We start from the raw sequence: 27,744 nt of genomic DNA, 5'->3' as shown, positions 1-27,744 counted from the left end.
TTCCACAAGGCCTGGCAGGAGGGAAATCTAGGGACATCAAGGACATCACCTGTTATCCAAACTTGCTGGTCCTTTCCCTACATCGCTGCCACGCGTTCTGCTGGGCTTTGCACTGCTGGCTCAGGCCTGTTCCTGTTGCCAGCTATTTGGCCTCTTTTTGCAATAACCTATCCGTGGCCTTTGAGAATCCAGGACTGGATCTGAATTTTGCACACCAAAACCACCATCCAGCACTTACACATATGGATTTCTGGACAAAACTTGCCCCCATCACTGATGCAACACAAGAGTTTAATGGCTAAAGTCACTTGCGAAGTTCAAGCAAAATTCTCCTGTCTGATTCCTTTTGGTCATTGCTTCAACCTCACTTAATTACCTTATCTCACATTTGAGTACAGTATTTAGAGTAATTCTTTGTTCCAAATGATAATTGGATTCAGGTGGCTTCTCTCTACTCCCACCAGAGCACCCATGTGGGAAGTTCATAGCTGGCTGGATTCCTTGCTGATCATGTTCAGATCTGAAACCACCAGTGAGACCACAAGGAGGAGGGACCCAAGGCTTCCCCTGAGACTGCAAAGATCTCACTTCTCATTAGGCTTAAAACCTCTACTCAGCTGTGCTTTAAACACCACTGCAAGGTGTTGGCATGTCTGCCTGTGATGAAAGCTCAGGACACAGTTCAGAGAAATACCAAGACATTTCTCTTTGACCACTAACTTTCATCCAATGACTTACAAAAGCTTCTGCTGTCTATGCAGCAGTACAGCACAGTCTTTTTTTAGGCTTTTTCTTCTCTGAGAACAAAAGAAAAGGTAAAATTTTAATGCTTATAAATTACCCTAACATAAAAGCAGAGTGGGATGGAGGTACTATGGCTTCATTGTGACGAGAACCAGGGGTGGGTGGTAGAGTGCTAGCCTCAACCAGACAGCTGATGGGAAAATCACATATCCCATGTCTCACAGGTTTCAGAGAGAAGATACTTTGGATTAGATGTATTGTCCCCAATCCTAAAACTGAAACAAAACCCTGGAAACAACTGGAAGCCTGTGTCTTCTGTAGCTCACCTGGTTTACACTCAGCAGGCCCTTCAAGCTGACTTTGCTCTAGGCTGTCACACTGTGAAAGCAGCAGTGACCTCTGCACTGACCAGACGCCAGAGAGGCTGTGCTAATCACCCAGGAGCTGCCAGGTCTGTTCAGGTGACAGACCAGCCATGGCTGCACCTGACAGGATTAATGGGTACTGGACATAAGGACAACAATTAATTCTCAGTTCAGATCTCCTCTGCTGTGAAATTAAGCCCCTAAAGCTACTGCACTTAACTGGACTACGCTGCACCTGTGTGCTTTGCCTCTCTGCAGCTCACTCTGAAGCTTTTGATGCAACAAAACCTTGGCAAGCCACCCTGGGGTGTTGTTACTGCAATAACCACAGCCAGACTGCAAGGTGCTCATCACCAACCTGGCAATCCCTTCTCGCCCATGCACAACTTTTACTCCTGGGTGCAACAAGTACAAACAAGTTATGTGACCATATTCTACACAGGGTTTTCAAACACTTCCCAAACAAACCTAAAGACAAAGTGGTCCAAAACCTCCCCTTTTCTGCTATCACTAAACAGTTACAAAGACTTAATACTGTGCATAACACAAATGAGGAAGATGAAGTTTGGAATTATGTTGACTAAACCAGCGAGGTTAGAGACAAAGATGACATTTACCAATGAAGACAAATTTGGGGTGGATAAAGAATAATTGCCACTGGAATGACTAGGTCTGAGTCATGCTCCTCCCACACACTAATCACAGGTGTGCTTGCAGACCAAAATCAGGAGGTGCACACAGTATTTACAGGAATGTGACATGGGAATAACTCACAGACAGAGGCTTCTCAAGGGGGCCATGCTTTACTCATGAGTGAAATGACAGGCTAGTGAAGACACAGAGGGTTTATTAAAAAAAAACTGGAACCACTGTTGCATTTTTAATGACAAGCCATGGATGACTGCATGTGAGAGGAAAACTTGCCTCTGGAGTGGTGAAGAGGGTTACAACCTAACTTTCCAAAGCAGGTATTCATTTCTGTTCCTACGGCTTCAGTCTTAAAAGTACTTCTCTTCCAGGCTGAGTCTGCTATTTTATTAGAACTCAGCAGGAGTAAAAGCAGCAGTAAACATGCATACAGCTGTGAGTGCCACACTTCTAAAAAGGATTGTATTTATCATGATATTCAGGAGTAGATGCTATTGCATATGAGATACTGCCTAAATTCTTTTTAAAGTAAACATTACACAGAAATCAGCTGACATCTGAAAGATGTCAGTTGCATTTTGTGCTTTGGTGAGTTTGTTATCAAGTCACCACAAAATGCAAACATATTTGCACATAAACAAACATATACAGTCACAAATAAGGATGTATTAAGGTCCACCGGGGCCTTTTTAGAGAACTATTCTGCTTGTGCAGTGCCTGCCAGGCACAAAGGAATGGTATTTGCAGATGCTAATAAGCTGAAGCTGTCCAACAGAAAGTACAGAGGACTCTCAAAGGTAATGAAATATCTCTGTCAGTTATTTGCAGCTACAAACCTCATCCAATAGTCAGGCACACAAAGGTTTTCCTTGCTTAGGGAAGAACGATTGGGAAGATTATACTTCAAGTATAATCCCCTACAGTCACTGAACATCTGGGATACAACAGGGCTATGTTTCAAATACCATGCAGGACCAGAGACCTGAACTCAGATCTTCCATTTTTCTGAAGAGTTCCTCCACCTAAAGGTGACTGAGTATTTTGAATCAAAGAGAAAGGAAAGGAAAAGAGTTTTTACTAGTAGAACTGTTCCAATCTCCATAAATACAGCAGGGGTGTGTTCCCAGTATTTCCATATCCTTGAAGTCTTTGAACCATGAAATAATGGATAAAAATGAAAGAGGCAGATATGTCTAGACATTAACATAGACTTGTCTGCAAACACTTCTCCACAACGTAATGTGTTTTCTGGCAGGTTTGCTCAGAGAAGCTTTACTTGACCAGCCATAGCAGATTGAAAACATCTACTATCCTAGCATTCCCAAAAGATCCTAGGAAAAGTAATTTCTAAGATTCGCTGAAGTGACATCACATATGTGCATGAACAAAGTCTTAGCAATCACAAGGAAATAAGTACCAACTGGTGAAAGTAACCAAAATCTCAGCATAAGTAAACCCTAGCAGATCTTCAGGAGTGAAACCTCAGAATAAACTTTTCATCACTGTGACATGGGGTAAACAACATAAGAAAAATGGCTCCTCCTGAACTTAAATCTTGATCTTTGAATTCCAAAAGGAAAAGTCCCCCCAGCTGCCCACTGTCTGCTGACACAACCCTGGATGTAGCTTAACCCCACAGCAGCCCCACAGTAGTCACTAAGGTCACATTCCCTGAGAATTCTTACAAATCACAAATAGCTTTCACAACATCAGAGGACTTCCAGAAGAGTTTTTGCACTTGCCACAGGTCTTTTCCTTGTTTAAGCACTGAAGAACTTGACTTCTGTAATTCAATTCTCTACCATGTACAGGATCACCTAAGTAGATTTTCCAGATCTTAAATTCTTCCTTGCCACTGATGGAGGCAACAAGAAAATGTTACAGCTCATTGGAGATGAATAGTAATATTTGGGCAAACAATTGTGGTAAATATATTCCATGTCATTTACAGGCATTGAAGTTGTCAAAGTATAAAGAAGTAAAAAAGCAGGAACTTATTTTTGCACCTAAACTGTAGTAATAACCTGCGTGCTCATTTTTTGAAAGCTGTGTGAAGTGAAGAACTGTTTGTAAGCTGTGTGTGCTTCCATGAATATTCATTTACTAGTCTTCAGCACAAGGCAAGGATAGAATGCTTTTCAACAGCTTGAATTTTTGACATTGCATAGCTACTACTGGCTGACAGATATTAATGATTCTTGACAGAATGCTTATCTTTGAGCTGTTGCTGTAATCAATCAGCACAAGAGCAGCAGGCTATTAAAATATTTTTCTGTCAAGCTCTCTTGACATGCTTTGAATGGTACACAGCCTCGATGCTGGGTTTGGATTTTTTTAGGTGCTTTGTTTGTTGGAGTTGTGTTTTGTTTGTTGGGGTTGGTCTATTTGTTTCTGGTTGTTTTTTGGCAGGTGTTGTTTTGGATTGTTTGTTTTAAAAGAGAATCTACCTGAAACCACACAGCTGGACTTCCTTGATCAGCACCTCTTGAAGTTATCCTTAAATATCAGCCCTGATGCTGAGCATTCAGAATCCAGTCACCATGGTTTCAGCTCCTTCTGACAAATGTCCCTCTGTCTTCTTTCTATCCTGCCTTTCCCCATCTACACATGCACACACACTCTTCTTCAAAACTATTTCTCCCTGTCAGACTCTTGTCATCTACCTGGCCCATAATTACTCTCCATGCTTCCAGAAATTCTACCCTCCTGTTTTCTCTCACTTCTTCCAATTTTCTATTGAATACCCTGTCTTCCTCCAGCCTTTCAGAAACCTGTCATGGGAGCAGTGATTTAGCAGTCTCTCTGCATCACAAAGCATGTAAAATTTAAATCAACAGCTTAGCAAACCCATCAAAGAGGCTGCCAGACCTTCTTGGCCTCAATAGAGAAGCCTAATGACTAGGAGGGAATCAAAGTTAAATTAGATGGTCAGGAGAATTGGGACTCATCACAGATCAGAGGAGGGGAAGGAGGGAAGGAACAGGGATACAAACCTAAATATGTAAGCACGGGGTGAAAGAGCAGAAAAGGAATACAGGTGAAGTTAGGAACACAGAACACAAAGGAGTAGCTGACAACTGAAGTAGAGAAAAAAGCACAGAGAGAGTTTAAATGTCCAATTTTCAGGCTTGGCTTTACTGCTATCAAGATTAAAAGACACTTGAGGGGCACTGCAGAGGGAGGGAATAGATACACAGTGGTATGGTGTGTGCAGAGCACAGTGAAAACCACTCTGCGCTAGTAAGACTTGAAGAATTAAGAGTGGCAAGGAAGGCAAAGATCAGGAGCAGATTGTCCATGGCACAGAGGAGCGTGTGACAGAGCTGGGAACTCAGTCCAAACCTGCCAGCTGAGAACCCCTCCCCTGTCCACCAGCCCCACACTGTCAGCACTGAAGACACAAGCAACAGGGCTTTTTCGCCTTTTGCTTTGCTCTTTGCCTATCAGCTTATTTCCTTTGCAGGTCATAACACCTGTTTGCTGCAACCAGAACCTTCTGCAAATTCAAGAGGGCAACAAGCCCCAATCTCTCTGAATGTCTGGTAATCAATCTCCAGAAGAAAAACACTGTCTCTGGCTGAATCTCCATTACTCCATAGAAAGAAAACATACCAAAAGCCTGCTTAATGAAGAAACAGTTTGAGTTAGGACCACGTTCACCAAGATCAGAAAGTGAATTGCAGCTGTAGAAAGCTGAGCTACAGCTTAAATGCAACCCTGAAAACTTGGTTGGAAGAGCGTGTCAGCATAATGACTGCCATGCAAGACACTTTAGATTGAGCAAGTCAGACCAAAAGAACACAGTGCTGGTGATAACAAATACTTCAGTGAGAATGTTGTCTTTGATAGAGGCTAATGAATATAAATTCATCCATCTTTCTATCTTAAAGCAAATACTCTATGATTTTTATTTGCTTTTTTCCATTATTTCAATGATGAAAGCTTAAGGAATAAGCCAGAAAGGTGAAAAAATAAACACTTTAGAACAAGTCAAGGAACACCAGACAACAAATCCAGAGATGTTATTGCAAGGACAGTAAAGAGGATAAAAACATTGGGTCCTAACAATATCCTCCATACAAAGCCTAAGTAAACAAGTTGTCACAAGCAAGGTGTGAAAGAGAGGGATGAAGTCCTTTGTGTTAATCTGCACACTGACCGAAAACAGCTTCAAGAGCTTCTGCACAGCCACAAATCTCTTCAGAGCATTTTCACTTGCCCAAGTTCTCATCATCAGTGTGCCATGGGAGACAGCATCCATCCCATCCATACAGAGACCACTGCTCTGCAGCTGGCAGCAGAGGATACAGTGGCTCTTCTGAGCATGCTGCCAACATTTTGCATGTTGAACCACTTTTCCTCCCCAGCTCTGTGGATCTGTCCCTTTTGCCAATATTTTCCTATCAGTGACAAGCTAGAGGTGTTAAATCCTGAACACTTTGAAAGGCTATCACATTCCACACATATTAGTTTGATTTGAGAAGGGCACAGGAAAGAGGTAAATTGCTCAGAAAACCATTTCTGAATAGAATCACTATGAGGATACCCAAAATAGAATAGACTATGTTTTCATATTCCTAATCCAAATGCAGGAGAGAAAAAACAGACATATGTACCACACAAAAGGCAGAAGATTCTGACCTTTTTTACTTTATCTCACACATTAACAATATGTTTTCCTTTCCAGATGATGACCCCTGGGATCTGAAAATTTTCAGCATTTAATGGCCAGTCCTGACTCCCTCTGCTGGTACTTCATACCAGTCTCCTCTTCCTCAGCCTTAGAATAATATTTTGTTAAGTCTTAAAAAATACATTGGAATCTTTGAGGGTTCATTATCTCAGTTTTTATATTTCCTATATTATTCTGTGTTTGTACTTACTGTCTAGTGCATTTAGGCTTCCAGCTAGACTAAAGTCAGAACAGAGTTAAGTAGTAACAAACATAAAACCTTTCCTTGCCTTCATGCATGGTTTCACACTTCATGCAGAGAGGACAACTGCTAATAAAAGTCTTAAACACAATTTATCAACTCTGCAATAAGAGTGAAGCACAAAGAAAGCTTTAAATACTAGAAGTTGCAAACTGGCAGTGTGGGAGCTCATTAAAAAAAGCACTGCACAAGAATGCTCAAGGCAAATGCCAGTCAAACTTTTTCAACTCTGAAGTTATTTAATCGTCACAGCAATCACAAGGGATAAGGCATTGTTTAAAGGAACTGGCTTCTGTAGGCTTGGTGCTGCTCAGTCTTCTGGAAAGGTATTCACTGTAAATGTGCCATCAATTTTAAATGCTCCTCAGGTCTGAAAAGCAATCTTTCTGACCTGAGGCTTGATACTTCAAGTTGCAGAGCACCCTCAGCTGAAACAATCCAAAAATGTGGGGCTTCTGAATGCCTCAAAAGACCACAACCACAAAACTGGGGCAAACTGAAATATTCTGAAAGTAGAAATACTAGTTTTACACACATACAAAGCTAAATTCATCCTGCTGTGCGTGTTTGTCGCCAATTTCAGTAAACCAGCATTAAGACAACATAATTTCTGCATTAGTACTTTGTTTGCATTCCCTGAGCATTAAAAGACATGGTACCAGGGCAGTGAAAAGTCTATGTTTCCATGCAATATACATTTGCATGGAACTGCCCAGTTTCCCTTTTCATTTCATTTGCACTCTCTTAGACTGTTGTAACTGGATGAAAGCATGCTAAAAAAGCAGCATAGAAATTATCACAATTGCTACAAAGCTGTGGACAAGCCAGTCCGAGACTGGCTTGTAAGTCTGCTTACTTACTCAAATTTAAAAGATCTGATTTATTCTGGAAAAGGTGTAGCAGCATCAGTGCTGCCACACAACTCCCTCCACCACAGTTACAATCCTTCCTTGTTGAAGTATTCATTTCTACTTCGTTTTCTATCAGCTAACAATCCATACAGAAGACCCACTTCTCCCCTTGCTTTCAGGAAAACCACAACCTGGCACAGCTGTATGTTTAGTGAACTGCTGTGGTTTAGTCTCATGATCTGTATATCCAGCACAGTGTCCATAAGCATCCCACAAAGTGCATACATGCACCAAAAGGCAAATTAGCATAAACAGGTGCCATAGGCTCTCTCCATCACCTTGGAGAACAGTTACACTTGGAAGAACTTCCAGAAAAACCACACTATAGAAGTTGATCAATGACATTTAATTTTTTACCACAGGGTTTTAACAAGAGGAAGTTTAAAATTACAGGGAAAAAAACTGAGTACAGTGTTGGTGCTGACAGTTGTGTTGGTATCACGCACTCAGTACTCAACCCTGCCAACTCAAACCAGCAGGTTTCGGAAAGAAACTGAGGGAGAGCTTGAAGACAAATGATTTAACAGCTGCTGTCTGGGACAAGAGTTTAATTAACATAATCAAAGCCATTATTAGGCTAATCACCAATTAGCATCACCAATTAACTCACTTATGGCCAGTCCCGAATACCTAAAAAGCAGTGCCCAAAATGAAGCATGCACAGCACTCTGTGGTATCACACTGGAACTAGAGAGAAACACAGCAGAAGAGAATTTACTCCCCAGAAGAAGACACAAAGGAGGATGCTTTCAAGGATCTCAGGAAAAAGAAAAAAGAAAAAAAAAAACCAAACCCAACCAAACAATATAAAAAATATAAAAAGCCCCAACTTTTATTATAAAAAAGTCACAATTGGCTGAAAATCAGACATGCTAAAAAGCACCTGTGCACAGCACAGCTTGGGCAAGATCAAGCACAGAACCCCCCGTGCAGAAAACCACAGCTGTGCTGTTTGAGTCGAGCTTACAAAGGCACAGCTACCAAAGCCCAGCCTAGCTAATGCAGCAGGTACATACTATCCCACTGACTAAAAGTTCAATCTGTCCATCACCAATCACCTTTCCCCAGGTGCTTCTAAGCTTCCCACATGCCCTGGGCTCCAGCAGCACCGTGTCTTCACCAGGTGCTATTGCTGCCCACACTGCTTCTTACAGTGGGTACTTCCCCCAGGCACGTGGCTGTGGCTGGGCTGTGGGAACTGGCAGCTAAATGGTGTCTACATGTGCTAGCTTATTCTCAGAGCAGTGGCTTTTAGGACCTAAACATCCCCATCTTTCTCCATGATTCATTCTCTTGGGTTTCATCCAGGGAAGGCAATACATATAATTTTCATGTCTATTCTGCACTTCCACTGACATTAAACTATGTATATGGCTATCTCAATAACTGCATAATCTTGTGTTTCTTTCAAGTTCAACACTTTCCAATAGGTCACAATTAAGTGTACATTGTTGGTATCTTTCTTGAAAGAAGACTTGGGTTTTTTCTAAGAATCCTCTATGAGTATTCTCTTGCTGCCTAATTTCAATATCCAGCCCTGCTGTTCTTATATACCTGCTCTGAAGATGAAAATATAATTTTAAAAAATGGATAAACACCAGCCTTGCTCTCAGATATGGCTGACCTTGATTATACCAACCTGAAAATTGAAAGATTTAGAAAGTTACAAACATGAGTCAAATGGAAAATAGAGAGAAAATGTGCAGACAACCCTAATTATAGATATTGTTACATTTTGTTCTAACACTATCGTGATGACAGCAGACAGATAATAGCAGTAAAATCATAAATAGTAGGAAGGACTCAGAACATAAGGAATAACACAAAGCCCATCATCAGCCTGTGGATTGAACAAAGCCATCAGTAAAAAAGCTCTTTGTTTTTGGGATGTGTTTGTTTTCCCATTCTAATGAGAAGACACAAGTTCAATCAAGCTGTTTTGAACATGATCATAAATCACTGAGATTGGAAAAGACCTAAAGAACACCAACTGCCATCCCTGCACTGCCATGTTCACCACTAAACCATGTCCCCAAGTGCCACATCTACTTCTTTTAAATACCTCCAGCATAGAGACTCCACCACTTTCCTGGGCACTCTATTCCCACATCTGAACACCCTTTCCATGAAGACATTTGTATTAATAGCCTATCCAAATCTCCCCTGGTGCAACTTGAGGCTATGTCCTCTGATCCTGTCACTTGTTACCCAGGAGAAGAGACTGAACCACACCTGGCTACACCCTTATTTCAGGGAGTTGAGGAGAGTGACAAAGTCTTCCTGAGCCTCCTTTTCTCCAGGCTAAACATCCCCAGCTCCCTCAGCTGCTCACAGGACTTGTGCTCCAGACCCTCCACCAGCTCTGCTGCCCTTCTCTGGACTCACTCCAGCCCCTCAATGTCTTTTTTGTAGTGAGGGGCCCAAAACTGAACACAGGATTTGAGGTGTGACCTCACCAGTGCTGAGTATTGGGAGATGAACATTTCCCTGGTCCTGCTGGCCACACAATTTCTGATAAATAGTTGTTATCATAGCTGTTAGGCTCTGATTGCTTATCTGAGTGTGATTTTTAAAGTCTACAGTTTGAATTACAGCATACCCAGTGTATTCACTACACAGAAAGAGCACAGAGATCACACACAAGGCATACAGAAGCACAGTATGGTTTTGTTGTTGCAAAGATATCAGCACTGACCTTATCTGTTGATACTGGCAGAGAGTGCATATCTGCAAGGTGCAGCTCCTACCTGACAGGACCAGAAATATTAGTGCCACCGCTGAAAGTGCAGCTGTTTCCACAAATGACTAGGGGGTTTAGGATGGTAGAATTAGCCTGTGCTGCTAGGCTTCTCTATTTTAGTTTTTGTCATTTTAACTTCTATCATTCATCTGCATTTTATCCATTAAAATTCTGCGTAAGTGCCATTTACATACAGGTATGTACATCCCTGAATTGAGAAATCATATACTCTTATGCCTCTCTTGTCTCCTGTTGACTAAGGTCAGAGTTTTCCAGTGGGTCACCAACATGGATAGTTTTAATTCTTAATGCCAGGTTCATTGTTTTTTATAAGTATGATAATAATAAAGGTAATAAATTATAAATATATTCTGCCTCCGAGGTGTAGCAACATAAAGTCAGGCTTTCAGTCTACCAAATGGGGAAAATCTGAAGCTAAACCACAAATTATCAAGCCCTCATGAAAAATACTGGCAAAAAAAGATCATGTGACAGCACACAAGATAGTCTCCAATTCCTCCAATAGACATTTTTTTGCTTGAACATTGAAAATTGACATAATTTAAAATCTATTCCAATATGAGGAAGAGTAAGTGCATTTGCAAACAGCAATTTTGAGTCAAGTTCAGAAGAAATCCAACCCTTTAATGAAAGATGTTTTACCTTCCTTTTCTGCAAAAAAGAAGAAACTTTTTGAAAAGCTGATGCTTTCAAAACTCTTGAAACACTGGCAGCTCTCACAGGGTCTCAAGCCTTTGCAACTCTTCCCAGAACACTTCAGGTACGGCATGGCTGGAGTCAGGAGAGAAGAACTTGACGCAAAAGTAAAATCTTACCCTTAGGGTAAACAGGATTTGTGGGCTGTATGTTATTTCCTTCAGCTGGAACATTTCTATGCTACCCTCCCTCTCCTGGGGGACCTGAGCATTCAGAAAGGGGGCACCAGTTTGCTTGCTTCCCCTGCCCTCCCTTGGACATGGGCTCAGCAGAGACCGGGAGGAAATTTGCTGTTTCTCAGCTGTAACTACAGTAAATGCTCTATTTTCACTTTAGATGAATCTACAGCCTGTTGAAGCGTGAGAAGCAAGAAATCCTGAGGCTTTTAAAATGACCAACAACCAACAGGCACTTTAAAGAGCAGGTTGTTTGGGAAAGCAGTCCTGCTTTACAAGAGTGCTCTTGATTCACCAGGCAACTGATGGCGAAGTCCTCCAAAACTGCTAAAACAGAAGTACTGCTGTGTAGCTACTGATGGACAAACTTTCCCATTAGCAACCAGCAGGAAATCTGGCTGTGTGGCCTCAGGCAAATATTACTGTGTATCAACCATTTTGTGCATCACTGCATAGAAAATGGTACAAAACCCCAGAAACTCTTCTCTTAAATGTATAAAGCAGTATTGTCTGGCAGGTTAAGGTTAGAGACAGCAACTGAAGGAGGAAAAAGCCATGCTAGCAGCACACACACGTGCACAAACATAGCAGTCTGGGATTTAAGTTCTTTCTTTTCTTCAATCCATATTGCCTTCTTCTGGGAAGCAGCTTGTTTCACTGCCCATTTACCCAAAATTAATCTAACTCTTCAGCCATCTCCAACGTTAACCTTAAAGCGTGGTCCTACAGATCCTGCCCCCAACCCCTGAAAATAGCCAACATCAAAAGCTTACAGGAATTATTTCTCATTCACATGCAGCTGCTTTCCCAGAATTCTTCCCCACTGCTCTTCCCTTCGGTCTCTGTCTCGTATTAAACCTCTGGAGAGTGAGTACACCCATGATGGTGCTTACAGAACAGCTGTAGGAGGGAAAACTTGGAACTGCTGCCACAAGGGCAGTACTTGTGTCATCAACACCGATTCAACATTCAACCTGTTTGTGCAGAGTGTGCAAGGCTGGCAAGTCAGTTCTGCTCCTGACCAGTTCTACCACAGCTAGTGCCCCAAAGCAAGAGGAGACAAGCTTCACAGCAGGCTGTTGTCCTTCCCAAATGAAGGCAAACAGCTTGGGAAATGTGATTGCCCTCAGGCTGTTACCTTCCTCAGTTTTTGTATGTCTTATCTACCCCAGTATTTCATTGTTGAACTGCCCATTTCATCGTGCTTTGGACCCTTGCTGTTGTACCAGAACTCCATGTACTGAACCATTCATATCTTTTTTGATATAGTTGCCTGCTGTATCATATTTTCCATTTCAACCCAAACTGGCTCAGAGCATTTTCTTCTGTCTGGCTGCCCAATGATACAACACAATGGTCCCATAAAACAGTAGTCTTCCCTCCAGTCTTCTGTATTATTGAAGGCTGCATATGAATAAAAAATAACTCCATTCTGGGCCTGAACTGCACCCTCACAAAGGGAGATATCTTCTATGTTGACATAATCACAATCTGATGCACTTTCTACAGCACAATATCAAACCTTATAAAATCAGCACAGCCAACTGGCCATACTTACCTCATGCCCCAGCATGCACTTTTTCCTCACATAAATAACTCTCTCAAATTCCCTCTTCAAGTCCTTGTCTGCTTTAATGCATCATCACACTTCAAACCACACTCTTTCAGCCACAAGGGCTGAAGAAGAGAAATACTGCCCATCTTTTGGACAACAGGTCTGTAACCACCATGGGGAAACAACCGTCTTAAACACCAATTTCTCTCTGAAAAATTCAGAAAGACCCCCAACTCACTGACTCCAACAATGCACCATGTTAGTTTCTGTTTGTTTTGGGAAGCAGTCAAAAAAGAAGTTTAAGAGTTTGTAAAAGAAAAGGAGAAACCTTAGTTTCAACTTCAAGTTGTATTTCTCTCTCTCTCAACACCTGCTCTCCTTTTTTCTCACCCACACACCCTTCATCATAACAGCAAAAGATGCCAGGGAATCACAGTAACCCACATTCTTCCATCTCACACCTGTCAGTGCACTTAGGAACTGACCAGCAGAAGCCCAAAAAAGTGAATACTCAGCTGTACTGGCCTGAAAGGACCTTCTGATGCCATCACTGGAAAACTGGAGCATCCATCTACTTGGCAGCTTCAAGTCATACCCCAGAAGGCACTTGGCAATGTCACACAGATCTCTGCCTCACTGCTCTTCTCATACTTCCAAACATACATGGAGAAGTTTGGATCTGACTCTTGTGGTTCTCACAACAAGTGTGCTGTCTTCTCTTATATCAGTGAGGGGAAAAGAATGTGACTCACCTGCCTCTCCCCTTTTCCTTTTTTCCCCAGAAAGCTGCCCTCTTGGTCAGATGCCATACTGCAGCACCATGCCAGCATCTACTGGTGAGTCACTGTTCTCAGGTGCCTCCTGGAAACACCTACACCAGTGCATGCAGCATGGGCAAGCAGGAGGATCTGGAACGTGAGGCAGGTCCTCCCTACCTCCCTGCACAGTCTAAATACATAAGAATGGCAGAGAAGGGAAAACAGGGCATGGAAGGTAACACCACAGGTGAACACCTCACCTCAATAAGGGCCTCAGCTCCCTGTGTCTGCAATGCCTCTTGCAGACAGCATCTGGCACAGCCTCCAGTCACTTCAGTTTACCATATACATGAAGGTTCAGAGCACGTTATTTTATTATCTAAAAAAATTAGACATTATTTTCACTGCATGAGTAGATCAGAATTGCATTATGAGCCAAAGGTGGCACATTGATAGGTCATCTTCTCCTTTCCATGCCCACAGTCTGTGCAGCACCTACACTGCACAGTGGTTTGCTCAAAGTCATGTCTCTGTTTGGTAATTCCTCTGTGATTTTCACAGGATGTTGCTAACTTCATGTGGAATAAGGCTCCTTTCCAGAAAAATGCCCATTTTCCCCCTCACACATTCTGTAGCTGTCATCTCATTACTAACCTGCAGACAACTTATTTGCAAGGAGTGTGAGAAAGACAGTTCCTGAAATCTTTAGTTTTGGCATACTTAGTTCCTGATAAAATTGATTTTATAATTTTCTAGGTCATGCAAAGAAAGGCTTTTATAAGGAAAAAATAAGCAAAATCAAAAATATCCAAAACAGAAGTGAATTAAGCAATCAAAACTTATTTGCTGCAATACAGGAAATCACCTTCATTTCCCCTCTCATCCCTCCCGATTTAAATGCAGCAAACTCAAAAAGAATTTAAAAGTGCAGCAAATGGTTAAGGAATGAGAAGCTCCAGGAATTACAATTTATAACAACTTCCCTCTCAAAAAGCAAAGGGGCATAACAAGACAAATTGAGTATCTCTTCTGGTTCCTTGTTTCTTATTAAATTTTCTCTGTGAGGAAAAAAAAAATAAAACCAGGATGATGGTGCTAGTGTGGGATGGCAAAGCTCAGAGTGGTGACAGGCCCAGAAATGAAGGCTTATAGAGGGAAATAAGTGAGAAAAATGGTGGTCCATTTTAGGAAAGAGAACTGGAAGTAGGCCACATGAGATTTAGGGTGCAGCTCTGTGAACTATTCTCAGTGGATACTGAGATTTCCAAGACCAAATCATTGCCAGATCTGTGTGTTTGATGCAAAAGGATGCACACTGTCCAGAACCATACACACAAAGTGCCACAGCAGGCCTGACCATTAGGACGTGAAATTCCACTTAATTGCCTTCTGAATATGAAAGAGGAGAAAGATTTTGGAAATTAAAATTAGGATAGTGTTGGTTCAAAACTGGAGCAAGTCTTCTACTTCATATTTGGCAAAACTTGTACTAAAAGTACAAACTATCAGTAAGTCATAGAACGGTAATAAGTAAGTTTACAGCTTTCAGAATTCACTTGATGAAGTTTCTAGAAGCTCTGAGACTGTTTAAGACCTTTGTGGACCAGGATGATCCAAAAACTCCATTATTTTTCATGCTTTCCAAGTAAATCTTAATTTTATCAGAAAATAACTTGCAAAAAAAAATTCCTCATTAAAGTTCAAAGACAGAAATTAATTATCTTAAGCCCAATTCTGTCTCCTTCCATTTGGCCTCTCTACACTTAGAAGATATTATCCATCTCCAGTTTCCTGTTATTTTGTAGTGAAAATCCTGCAGGACCTTTGCAGTGAAGAAGTACCAAACCACAACCCTGAATCATCCCACTCAGCTGCACTCATCCACCAACACAAATTTGCTTTTTGGATGGTGACAGGGGAAGGAAAGGTTCGCCCACTATCTCACCAGAAAAATTTAATTCCACACCACTTGGTACAGTTACTGGTTTGATTTCAAAGAAGGAAAAAAACAGTCCTAATTCACATTGAGGTGAGTCAGAAAAGCCATGCCTTAGTACCTCAACTGTTTCATTCTTTACCGTAAGGCACTTGAGATTTTAGAACCTACTAGCTGCCAAAATCCTTTGGTTAGAAGAATAAATTTTCTCCTTTTCTTCCAGGCAATATGACCTAATAATATGTTACTTGTCTCGTTCCACATTTTTCACACCAGTAGCAGCAAGAGTTGCTGTACAGTGGATAAAAGATACTGATATTTTTTACATATATTCCATATTCTCTCAGTAGATCAGAATTCCTTCCAACAGGCTGCTGCTTATGATAGGATATGTCTTCAGATAATAATTCAAATTCAGATCTAGTGTATTTCAGAGCTTTCAACTCCAAGAAGTAGACTGCATGTGAGCCACAGCAGCATTTGCCTCCTCTAAAACATTCCCTATCACTTTTATAAACACCCAAATCTTTCTTTAAAATATAAAAGCAGCCAAATGCACTAAAACTCAGTGATCTGATAGCACAACTAAGCCTTATTCATTCTCAAGATGTCATGAGACTGCTTATCCAAGTGGTTAAGGTCATATCATGATCTACAAACCACTTACCCATTCCAGATAGGCAAGCTACTTCTACTCCAACACTTTGTAACCTACAGCAGGTCTGAGTCAAAAAGAAATTAGATATTAAAATAACCATACAATTTTTGAAGCTGATGCAGAAGTGAAAAGTGCTTAGAAGATGCTTCAGAATTTCCATCATATTTCACATATTAGATGACAAGTGGCACAATGTGTCATATGGGTGGATGTGCTATTTTACTATTTCTCCCCTGTCATGCCTATCTAATTGCATTTTTCTTAGTCAGAAACAGACTTATATAAAACAAATCCTTGACCAGGATTGCCATCCTTCAGCAATACAGTAGGCTGCTTAAAGAAAGGCTTCCCAGCAATGCAGAGACACTGCAAAATTTGTCATGCTTTCTGTATGTTCCACATATTTAGCCAATTCCACAAGCAGGAATCCATAATGTAATTCTGACAGACAAGCCAACAACAAGCTGTTGTGTAATTCAGCAGTTTGAGAATAAATTTGTAAACTGAACCCCAAGGTTTGCTATCCTGCATAGCAAAGCACTGTGTCTCTCACAGATTTTTTTTTAGGGAACAAAATATTTATCTTGCATATTATCCCCTGGTTCCTGCCTGAAATATTTTTTCATTCTTTTTATATTCCTCACCTCTCTCAGTCCATGTCCTGGATGCATCAAGCTCTTCTCTCACAAATTAACTTGGGTGAATCCTGTTCCTTTAAGATTTTAAACCAACTTGGTAGCACACTCTGATTAAAGTTTGATAAAGCCAGCACATTTCAGTGTTTTAAATCTACTTATAGGAAGTAATGTTAGAAATGTCTAAAGAAAGCAAAATCCTGCATGTGATATGAAAGACATCAGGTGCAAAACAAAGATATCCACAGCTGGGACCCCTTATCTTTCTCCTACCTATTAAAAAGACAAAATTTAGAAATGCTGTGTGAAAGAAGGAGAAAAGGCAATTATCTATAATATTACTGTAGTGTGAGCTCTCCTCAAATCCTGGAAACAGCAAACCATTAACACTTCAAACTTTTATCTTCTCTTCTGTCAAACAGAACTATTTTTCTCCATTTGCATTTACAGTTCTTTCAAAAGTTGTCCAATGTCTCGGGGAGCAACGTTAAGCTCTGCAGGAGAGAAATGAATTGTAAAAAGCTTGAGAAAAAGAATTTTTTTAAAAAATCTCACTTCAAAAATTGTCCTGATTGGATTTGCAGAGTACTGGTAGAGATATGGACTATATCCTGGGACTATTCTAGCAATTAAATTCTAGTATATTCTGAAGTAGGGTGTTTCTCTAGCTCTATTAGGCTGAAGTACAGCCTGAAATTTTTTGTCATTATGGCAAGATAACATATCAAGGGACAATTCATAGAGTATAGGTATGAGATGTAACTCTGGAACATCCATATTCTTTTTCCCTACAGCCAAAAGTACATGGGCAGTTTACACTTGCCCTTTCCAAATTATATTTTGCCAAAAATTTAATAGCAAGCATTTAATCTCGCTTTAATCTGGTCATATATGTTTTAAATAACACTAGAAGGAATACTGGTTACTCATTTTTACATTGTAAGAAATAACATCTCACAGAGAATTAATTTAAGCACCCCCAACCCAGGCCAAGAAACAAACTACTACCATACGAATATACCACAGAAAGCACTTTCTTCTTGCTTTGAAGTGTGTTGGGTTGAGGAGGGGACTAACCCCACATGAATATGGCCATAGTCATTGGCTAAGACAGATTTATTACAGCATTAGCACTTGTGTTGCGAACCTGAAAAACAACAGAGCCCATCTTTGCCTGGAGATGATTTTGTAGGAATTCTCTGTTTAGATAGGCATCACCTAAAGGCTTTTTTTCTGGCTTTAACACCACTGTTTTATCATAGAACCACAGAATCATTCAAATTGGAAAAGATCTTTAAGATCATTGAGTCCAACCTTAACCCAGCACTGACAAGTCCATCACTAAACCACGTCCCCAAGTGCCACATCTACATCTTTTAAATACCTCCAGCATGGAGACGCCACCACTTCACTGGGCACTTTATTCCCACGTCTGAACACCCTTTCCATGAAGACATTTTTACTAATATCCAAGCTAAATCTCCCCTGATGCAACTTGAGGCTATGTCCTCTCATCCTATCACTTGTTACCTGGGAGAAGAGACTGAGCCTCACCTGGCTACACCCTTATTTCAGGGAGTTGAGGAGAGTGACAAAGTCTTCCTGAGCCTCCTTTTCTCCAGGCTAAACATCCCCAGCTCCCTCAGCTGCTCATGGGACTTGTGCTCCAGACCCTCCACCAGCTCTGGTGCCCTTCTCTGGGCTCGCTCCAGCCCCTCAATGTCTTTTTTGTAGTGAGGGGCCAGAACTGAACACAGGATTTGAGGTGTGACCTCACCAGTGCCCAGTACAGGGGACAATCCCTGCCCTGCTCCTGCTGGCCACACTATTGCTGGTACAAGCCAGAATGCCATTGGCCCTCTTGGTCACACTTGGCACACACTGGCTCATGTTCAGTCCCTGTCACCAGCACCCCCAGATCCTTTTCTGCTGGGTTGCTTTCCAGTCTCTGGGCCCCAAGCCAGTAGAGCTGCACGAAGTTGCTGTGACCCCAGCACAGGACCTGTCACTTGACCCTGTTGAACCTCACATCAGCCCCAGCACATCAATCCAGCCTGTACAGACTCCTCTGCAGAGCCTTCCTGGCCTGGCTGATGGTACACTGGTCCCCCTCACCCAGATTATTCAGAAGGGTATCAAACAAGACTGGTCCCAGTGCTGAGTCCTGGGGAACAGGGTTGTGCTTCAGTACAAAACCATGCAGGTCCTGGACATCCTTACCCAAAGAGGAGGAAGCTTTTAAGAGCTCGATTCTGACTTAGGAGCTTGCTGTGTTGTGAAGCCTGCCAGCACTGATTGCATCTCTCCTCCATGGCCTGTCTGCACTGAATGTCAGTGATGTAACTCTGTGCAGGCCAGGAGCTCTGGCTCATCAGTGGGGCTGAAAATGCCACCACGACCCAGTGCACCCCACGTTTACTGATGAGAAATGCCGACATGCTCCGCTGAAAATTGCATCCCTCAGGACTCCGATGTCTGAAGGATTGTTTATATATCCAAAAAGCCAGAAACAACATTGTCTATCTATTTTATTTCTATTTATCACAATGACTTTGAGGTTTTGGCAGGTTTTGTTGTTGTTTTTTGGAGTTGGCTTTTTGTTGGTGGTTTGGTTTTTAGGTTTTTTTGGTTGGTTTTTACTCATTCTTTACTATTACCAAGAAAAATTGAGACATTTTCACCTTCAGACATAACCAGACCAAATCCTGCCCTAATAGTTAAACCCTCTTCTAACCCACAGAGAAACTCTACCCACTTCTCTGCCAGCCCCATCACTTTGCTGAAATTTGCTGTAGCACAGAAATATATCCACAATACTTCTGACGGTTCATTCCAGTGGAGAAAGTATCCAAGCAAAATAACATTCAGAAATCCCAAACAGTTGTTTAACAATTACAGCAATAGCACACCATCTCTTTAAATATCATGACTAGCATCAAATAAAAAGTAACAAAGCTCAGCATAGAGGGGTGAAGAAACAGAACTGCAAAGACTGAACATACTTATTAAAAAGAAATTTAAAAAATAAATTAAAATCCAGACATTTAAAATAGGAATTACTGGCTAGAGTAGTGTTGCTGTTGGGTAAGATAGATGAGAATGAAAATTAATGCAAAAACTATCAGCCCTATAGAAAGCATTCCATCTGCAACTTCAGGAGCTTGCAAGAGATCCATGGCACCTGAGAGATTTTTGTCATTTTGCCAGGGATGTGACAAAGACCAGGAATTCAAGAGAGAGTTTTTGCAAGACAAGGTTTCTTTTTCCTTTCCCAGCATTTCCCCAAACCCAAAACACTACACTGGCAATACCCTTGAGCACAGAGAAAGTTGCTTTGGGCCTTTATCTTAGGCATTTGTGCTGCACCCATTAACGATACCCTCAGCAAACCTAACTAACACTTGGCACAGGGCTGGCCCTTAGCTTCAGGCCACCAACTTCCAGCTAAAATTATTCCAACACATTCCCCCATCACCCAGAAGGTGTTCTAGGGGTAAATGCATTGCTCTTGTCATTATATACATGTTTAGTAAATGGCAACATCCATTTGCTTTTCAATTTATGACCTGCTTTATGAGGGGGAAATCATGCCTCAGGAAGATCATCAAACATGATGCTGCAATGCCTCCACCTTGTCCAGGTGTTTTGGTATCAATAGTTTATTGTTTTCCGTTCCTCACTATCCTTGTTCACAAGAGCCACTAAATACTTCCTACCCTGCTGGAGATCACCAAAGCACACCAATGCTCTGTGAGGCTGTGAAAGGGAAAATCTGACCTGTGCATTGTGATATCTGCCACCAAGATTTTCCTAAAGGGATGGTCACACCACTGTTCCTTTCAGCAAGAGTGCTATAAACAAAACTGCCTATGTTTTCACATTTACCAAATGTTATTCTCATTTCTGGATTGTTTTGGTGGTTTTGTCTGGTTTATTTTTGGTGGGGTTTTTTAGTCTAATGAGAAAGAAACTATTCACAGACAAAGCTGATCAAAGCTGAGACAGCTACTCCGTTCTCCTGGGATCTGTGTCTACCTTAATCAGAGAAATAGCTGAAGTGCTGCAGGACTGCATGATGCTTGCACTGCACACCATCAACAAAGAGGAGTGGCTTGGGTTTCTGGACTGTTTTGATTAATGAACTCAGTGGCTGACAATTCATCACAGTATGTAAGCATGCATGTTCATGAATCTGACCTTTTAACTTCCTACTTTTGTCTTTTCCATGATCCCTCTCACTATCTGGTCTAAGTACAGTGATCACAGGGGAATTTATGACTTCATTTAGCATTCAAATATGTGCCTTTTCCTTCATATTTTGGATGAGTCAAGCCCTGTAGTTCCAGTAAGTTCCTACCTAACAAAGGAGAATTTAGCATAAACAAGCACTAAAAGCTTGGGATCTTTCAATGCAACTGACAACACCAAAAAAAGACTCCCAAAAATGATGGATTTTGCTCCATTGCTCAAAATCCAAATAGGCAAGCATCCATCAGTATTATTTTCTGTCAAAAGTCAAGAACACCAAGCATTTTTAGAACTGTTCATCCCTACTCTGCCTGCATAGCAAGGGGATTGCTGACACAGTATCTAGATACAAAAACTGCAAATGAAAGTCCTCAGATTTCTGCTAGTGCTAAGGAAAAATAAACAATACCCAACCCAACCTGACAGAATCACTGAGAAAAATATATAAAGACTGTAATTTCAAGGCATATGTCTCCACAGGGAAGAAACCAAAAATTGAAACAGCTTTTTTTTTCTCAAGTATTAAAAATGGAAAATATATGTCTTTCTGCAGACCCAGACAGCATTTTTAAGCCTGGTTTTATGTAACATCAGCCTCACTGAAAGATTTGTCTGTAGACATATTCCCTATTAATTAGCAATTTAGTGGCCATCTGTGGAAAGGGATAAGCAAATATGTTTTTCATTTAAAATGAAGCTGAGGAGTTAATTGCTTTTACTTCCTGTAGTAACACTCCTCCTTTTCTCTCTATATACATACACATACACTCGATAAAGAAAGTGAGGCAAAACCATGCAGGTCAGTTCACAGATGTGAAGATATTTTGCTTTGCAAAACTAATTCACTATATGTTCAGCAAAAGCAGCTACATAGTAACATGAAACACAAGCTTCCACAGAATAGAAATCGTTAAAAGCAGCCACCGGGTACTTCATCTCTATTTTAAAATGACTTGATCTTCCCAAACAGATGTGTTCTATTTGAGGTCAAGAATCAATAGCAATTTTCACCTACCCCCTCCAGTGGAGCTGGCAAAGTGACAAAACATCCCCGGGGGTTATGAGTATGCCACAACCCCCCACAAATCTAATTGGGGGCTTCACCTTCCCATATCAAAACAACCAACAGCAAAACACTTTCTCTCTGGAAACTGCAGCCATAATGAGGTCAGTAGGACAGCATGTGCATCATTGCACTTGACAGCACAAGAACACCTCCCTGCAGGAGGAGGTCCTGAAGCAGAGACCAAGGATGCTGAGACAAAGCCAAGCTTTCTTAAACTTTATCCCAAGTGTAAACCCAACCAACAAAGTCAGCCCCACAGGCTCAGTACCCACAGACAACTTACTCATCTCAATCACACCTTCCCAGTGTCTGTGCACAGCTATTACAATGCACCCACTCCTCCTACAAGCTACATACATTAAACCTTCTACTGGGTCAACATTTGCACTCAACTCAGCCAAAATTCCCACTGGTCCAGGACAGCTTCACTAAAGTATTTATAATTTTTCAATCAAAAGTTACCTGAATTTATTAATTACCATAATGAAAGCTTGAATAAAAGAGAATGGAAGTGGTCTGACCTATTTTTTTTAAACAGCGGTGAAATATCACAGTAAAGTACTATTACTAGTGGTCAGTGTGTCTACAAAGAGTTAATGCAACACAGATAAAATTCTGCCACAGGATCAGCTTTACAGAGGGAGTAAGCAGCAAGTAGAAGTGGACACATCCATGGCTGAGCAGCAGGGCAAACCAAATTTTGTCTTACAGAAAATGGAATTAAGTCTTAACTCCATCTCTCTGGGCATAAGCATACTAGACCTATGGAAGGACACTAGTTATGAACTGCTTATGCTTTCAAACACCTCTAATATTCTGAGCCATTCTGACACAAACATTTATTTGGATGTCACCATAGGCCTGTGCTGACTGTAGCACAAACCTTTCAGTCAGTTTGCCAGTGGAAAAGAAAGCAATGTATGTCTTAAAAACACTTGTTTATACAGCCAGTCCTCTTCAGAAACAGAGGCTCAATAGACAACAATCCAACATCAAACAAAAAAGTATCACTGCTATTCACACCTTTCTTCTTCAGAAACTGTTCAAGACACTGAGCCACTAAACCAAAACAAAACTAGAACCCAAGTTGCTAGAAACAAGGACTTGAAAGTTTTCCAGAGCCACCATACCACCTAGCAATGTATACACACTATGACCAACCTTTCCCAGAGGTACAAGAACCTTGCACAGTCAAACCCATTGTACTAAAAATAATCCTGAGCACGAAGAACTCACATTTTAAAAGCAAATTCTTCATTTCCCTCTACTTGATGCCAACACTCCAGGGAAGCAGCTCCTGAGTGCCCCTACCAAGCCATGGAGACACAGTTCACAGAAACTGAAGCCAAGACCATCAACACCAATAATCAGAGGGAGGCTGCAAAGGCAGTGTTGTGACTCTGGATGGATCCAGGACCCACAGAGCTGCAGCTTCTTTGACAGCCACCAGCAGGAAGGAAAGTCCCTGCCCTGCACTGCACCCTGACTTTCTGCAGGGCAGCCTCACATTCAGCCCATGCCAGAAAAGTGGGGCTTGAAGACATTTTCACACATGTTCACCTTCTCCATCACCATTTCCAGAAAAGTCAGCTTCTTTAAGAAATAAAGATAAGATAAATATTTCAAAGGTGATCTTCCGAAAGAATTTGTGACTGTAAGCTTAGCTAGCCATAGTATCGTTTAAGCCACTAGTCTTTTGACACTGCACTTATTGCTATTCAAATGAGCAGTGGCTAAAACACACAAAAAGAAAGGTTATCATTTTCTTTCTGCTCATCTAAATCAACATTATTTATGCATAAATTCAGTTTCTTTCTGCCACATTGTCATATGACAAGTTTGGAACAGGTACAAGTCCAAAATAACCCCATGCACATTCATGACTTTTTGAAGTCTATGCTTAATCATTGTTCATAGTACTAAATAATAATACTGATTAATACTAGCTGTTCTTGTTCTAGCTAGTATCATGGCCATAACAACAAGCCAAAGATCAGGATTATTTCCTATCAAACTGGCACCTTCATCAGGAAATATGTTTGGAAGCCTGTCTTGTACTGCATCACTACATTGCCTAAAGCACCTTCTCATGAGAAAACTGCAAAATTTTATCCATGTTTTATTGAAATTTCCCTTCTCCTACAGGGTGTTTTATTAGGATGATAGGACTCTTAGCCCTGGAAAAAGCTAGAAGAATAAAATTAACAATTTTTATTGCTAAATATCCCAATCCCTGTGATCAACAATGCTTGTCTTGATCGTTTTTCTCACTAACCTTCAGTAGGCTTAACATTGCACACATAGTCTCAGTGTGTGACTTCAGTGTTGCTGTAAAAGGACACATCAGAATCAAAGGTTCACATTTCTACAACAGGCACTGTGCTGCTAATTGAGTTTCACTGTGTATTTGGTTTTAATTTTCTGGTTAGCAAGGATTGACTTTCTCCTCTTCTGGATGCAATATTACCATACAGAAGCTTCTATCTTTCTCCATATAATGACATGTTTTCCCATGGACAAAGCAGATTTTTTCCTTATTTTTTTCAAACTCCACCCTCATCTAGAAAACCATGACCTAGTTTAACAGTGGCCACCATATGGTTCTTACCTCCAAGTAGCTCTCAAGGCACTTTGAATGCCCATCCTGCATTGAAATGACAACATGGCCAACAGCTTGGCAACACACATCCATTCAAACAAGGATGTCTGAGCCAGAGGTGCCCAAGGACAGCATCACCCCCCTTGCTTTAGGATATGTCTGTATGCTCAGCCCATGGCAGAGTTCGTGGTTCCTAAAGAGTTCCACTTCTCTCCCCTTTGAAGATGTTGGTCTCAGACCTCCTCCCACACTCTGAGCCACTTATCAAATGTATACAGCTCTCAAACATGAAAAGAGTTTGCCACACGCTAAAATGGTGGAGGCAAAAATGTGCATTAATTCTTAACAGTTCCAGCTTTAAGTATTTTATGGTTTACTTACAAGAGCATATTGGACAGAATATTCCTTCCAAAATGACTGAATTTTTGCTAGTCACAACAATACTCCTACTTGTGATTTAAACCTAACCAGTAAGAAAGTGTGTAATGCTTACACTGCCACCAAAAATATTTTCAGCTGCATCATATTTACCAGGATTCCAGGTTGTGCTAGGTTACAATGTAAAAAAGTGCCTGTAAGTATGTATTCTATCTCCATGTGCTGGAACCAGGTGGGGCAGTGATTCTTATCTCTGTGGGAGATATCCTCTGCTAATGGGCCATCTGGTAAAACCAGGTGGGGCAGTGTTCTTTATCTTTTCCATGACCCATCCTTCCTCCAGGAAGATATCTTCTGTTAATGGGCCTTTGAGTCCTACTGCATGACTGATAAAATTACATCATCCCATTGGGAGATGCTCCACCACAGGGAGGAGCCAAGCTTTTCTACCTAGATAAAAACTGAGATTTGGAACACCAAGGCAGCCCTTACCCACTGGTTTCCAGAGGACACGAGCTTCCAGACCTTTCTACAGGATCACTACTTCAACAAGGCCACTTCACCTGGACTGCCACCACCACCCTAACTAGTGGGGTGTCAGGTTGTATTCTGACTCTGTCAATGGTTTTTCTTTTGTACTAGTGCATGTATTTTATTTTTCTCTTTTTTCCTATTAAATTGTATTTCTGACTGGGAGTCTCTCACTGGTTTTGCTTTCAAACCATTACACAGATGCTCTTATGAAATCAGCATTCATGATATGCAGCCACTTGGTGTTGTGTATGAAAAAGACAGAACCTCTAATACTTACAGCCAATCATCATCATAGCCACAGCAAAGATCTTCTCCCCATCTGTCGTCGGAGCGATGTTCCCAAATCCCACGCTGGTGAGGCTGGTCATTGTAAAGTACAGCGAGGAGATGTAGACGGAATCTTTGCTCGGCCCGCCTTCCCACTTCCCAAATCCCGAGGTGTTGAAGCGGTAGGGAGTGCCTATGGACTCTCCCAGCTGGTAGAGCCAGCTCTCAGTGCGGATGGTGTTGGTGTCCTCGTCGATGACCTCGTAGTCGCCGATGCTGTACCAGATGCAGGCCAGCCAGTGCGCGGCCAGCCCGAACACGCACACCAGCAGCACCAGCACGGCCGCCCCGTACTCGATGTAGTGGTCCAGCTTCCGAGCCACGCGGCCCAGCCGCAGCAGCCTGACCACCTTGAGGGAACTGAAGAGGCTGCTGATGCCCTGGAAGGATAAAGCACAGCGGCCATTAGAATTTCATGTGAAAGCAACAATATTCATTACTGTAGCTCCCTGAGAAACAAGGTGACCCATAAAAAACAGAGAGCCACCAGAAAACAGAAACTGTGAAACACAAAAAGCTTAGTGACCCTCTCCAGGGAGGAATATATGCACTCCTGCCTTCATCCACTACCATTTTGTGTGCTCTCTGAACTCCCTTTTCAGATTATTTGAATAGGTTTACCTTTGTAAAAACTCCAAATGACAGACTGTCTGTTGCATATCCAGTTGTGAATTCTTATGCAACACATCAGATGTAATGTCTCAGATTTAACACAAATGCAGTATTTAGCTCAGATATATCAGAAAGAGAAATAAAGAAGGCCAAAAAGTACTGGAAGCACCTGGCAATTTGTAGTTTTCCTATTTCCTGCAATGCATTTCCTATGACTCCACCTTCCTAATACAAATTCATGCATTGATAATCAGTCCTCTGACATTTCTCATATGAACTACATATAGCTTAAATATTTAAAATATCTCACTAATCCTCAAATTATATCCTTTTTATGACAGCTTTGATATCAATGCAGTACTTCTGTGCTGAAAATAATATGGTTCCCATAAAACAGAATTAAGCCAGTATGCAGGATTTTGTGTTGTTAACTTTTATACAGATTTGCACAAGAAGTCAAATTAAAAAATTCAAACCCATTTGGGGCATGAGAAGATCTGAATAGCATATCATAAAAATCCTTTTTTTTTCTCTACTTCCTCTTACCAAGACTGCTTCATACATAGAAGTCTGATTAAAATTTAAGCAGACTGGTTTAATGAGTATTTCTGGAAATGCATAATTGCATACTTCTGGTCACCAGCTTTTACTGGAAGTTTGTTTATTCCTGCATAAATACAACTGCCTCAGTATCTTGGGCTGCTTCAATGCACTAGAAAAGATGTTTTATTAAATAATTACATAAAGTATATTGACTCATGTTCCCCAGGACTGCAGCAATATCTTTTCCCTTTATTTCATGAATTTGTCATGATTACATTGACTCATTTTCAGAGACAGATGTAATTTGTTACCTGGGAACACACTATCAATTTCTATTAAGTATCTGGACAAGATCTAATGCAAGCAGGGGGTGGGGAGTAAAAAGAGAGGGGAAGAAAAAAAAAATAAGATAAAAAAGCAGACTTCCTTTAAATCAGAGATATTTGCAGAAATCTAGAAGAGAACAAATGAACTATTCTATTTATGAGCATCTATGCCAAACTTTTCAAGCCACTGACATAAAAAATTGCTACACAAAGTAAGTTAATTTACATTTGCCATTCATTCCACATCCAGCTTTGTTTTGTAAACACTGGAGCAAAGCCACAATGCCAGTTCTGAGAATATGACACAAAAGGCCTTAATTTCCAGGGGAGGGAA

At 41.2% G+C, this 27,744-nt stretch overlaps 1 protein-coding gene across 1 annotated transcript in view; it reads right to left on the bottom strand.

Annotated features, from left to right (window-relative positions):
- The window catches only part of KCNH1 (potassium voltage-gated channel subfamily H member 1), a 173,505-nt gene that overhangs the window by 96,172 nt on the left and 49,589 nt on the right, over positions 1-27,744 (bottom strand). The window contains exon 7 of the mRNA XM_033055360.2: positions 25,880-26,309. Coding sequence (XP_032911251.1) covers positions 25,880-26,309 — 430 coding nt within the window. The remainder of the gene's footprint in view (positions 1-25,879; positions 26,310-27,744) is intronic.

Source organism: Catharus ustulatus, chromosome 3 (assembly GCF_009819885.2).
Source record: "Catharus ustulatus isolate bCatUst1 chromosome 3, bCatUst1.pri.v2, whole genome shotgun sequence".
NCBI classification, from domain to species: Eukaryota; Metazoa; Chordata; class Aves; order Passeriformes; family Turdidae; genus Catharus; species Catharus ustulatus.
Note: the sequence above shows the minus strand (reverse complement) of the source record. Positions and strands in the feature narration are given on the sequence as shown.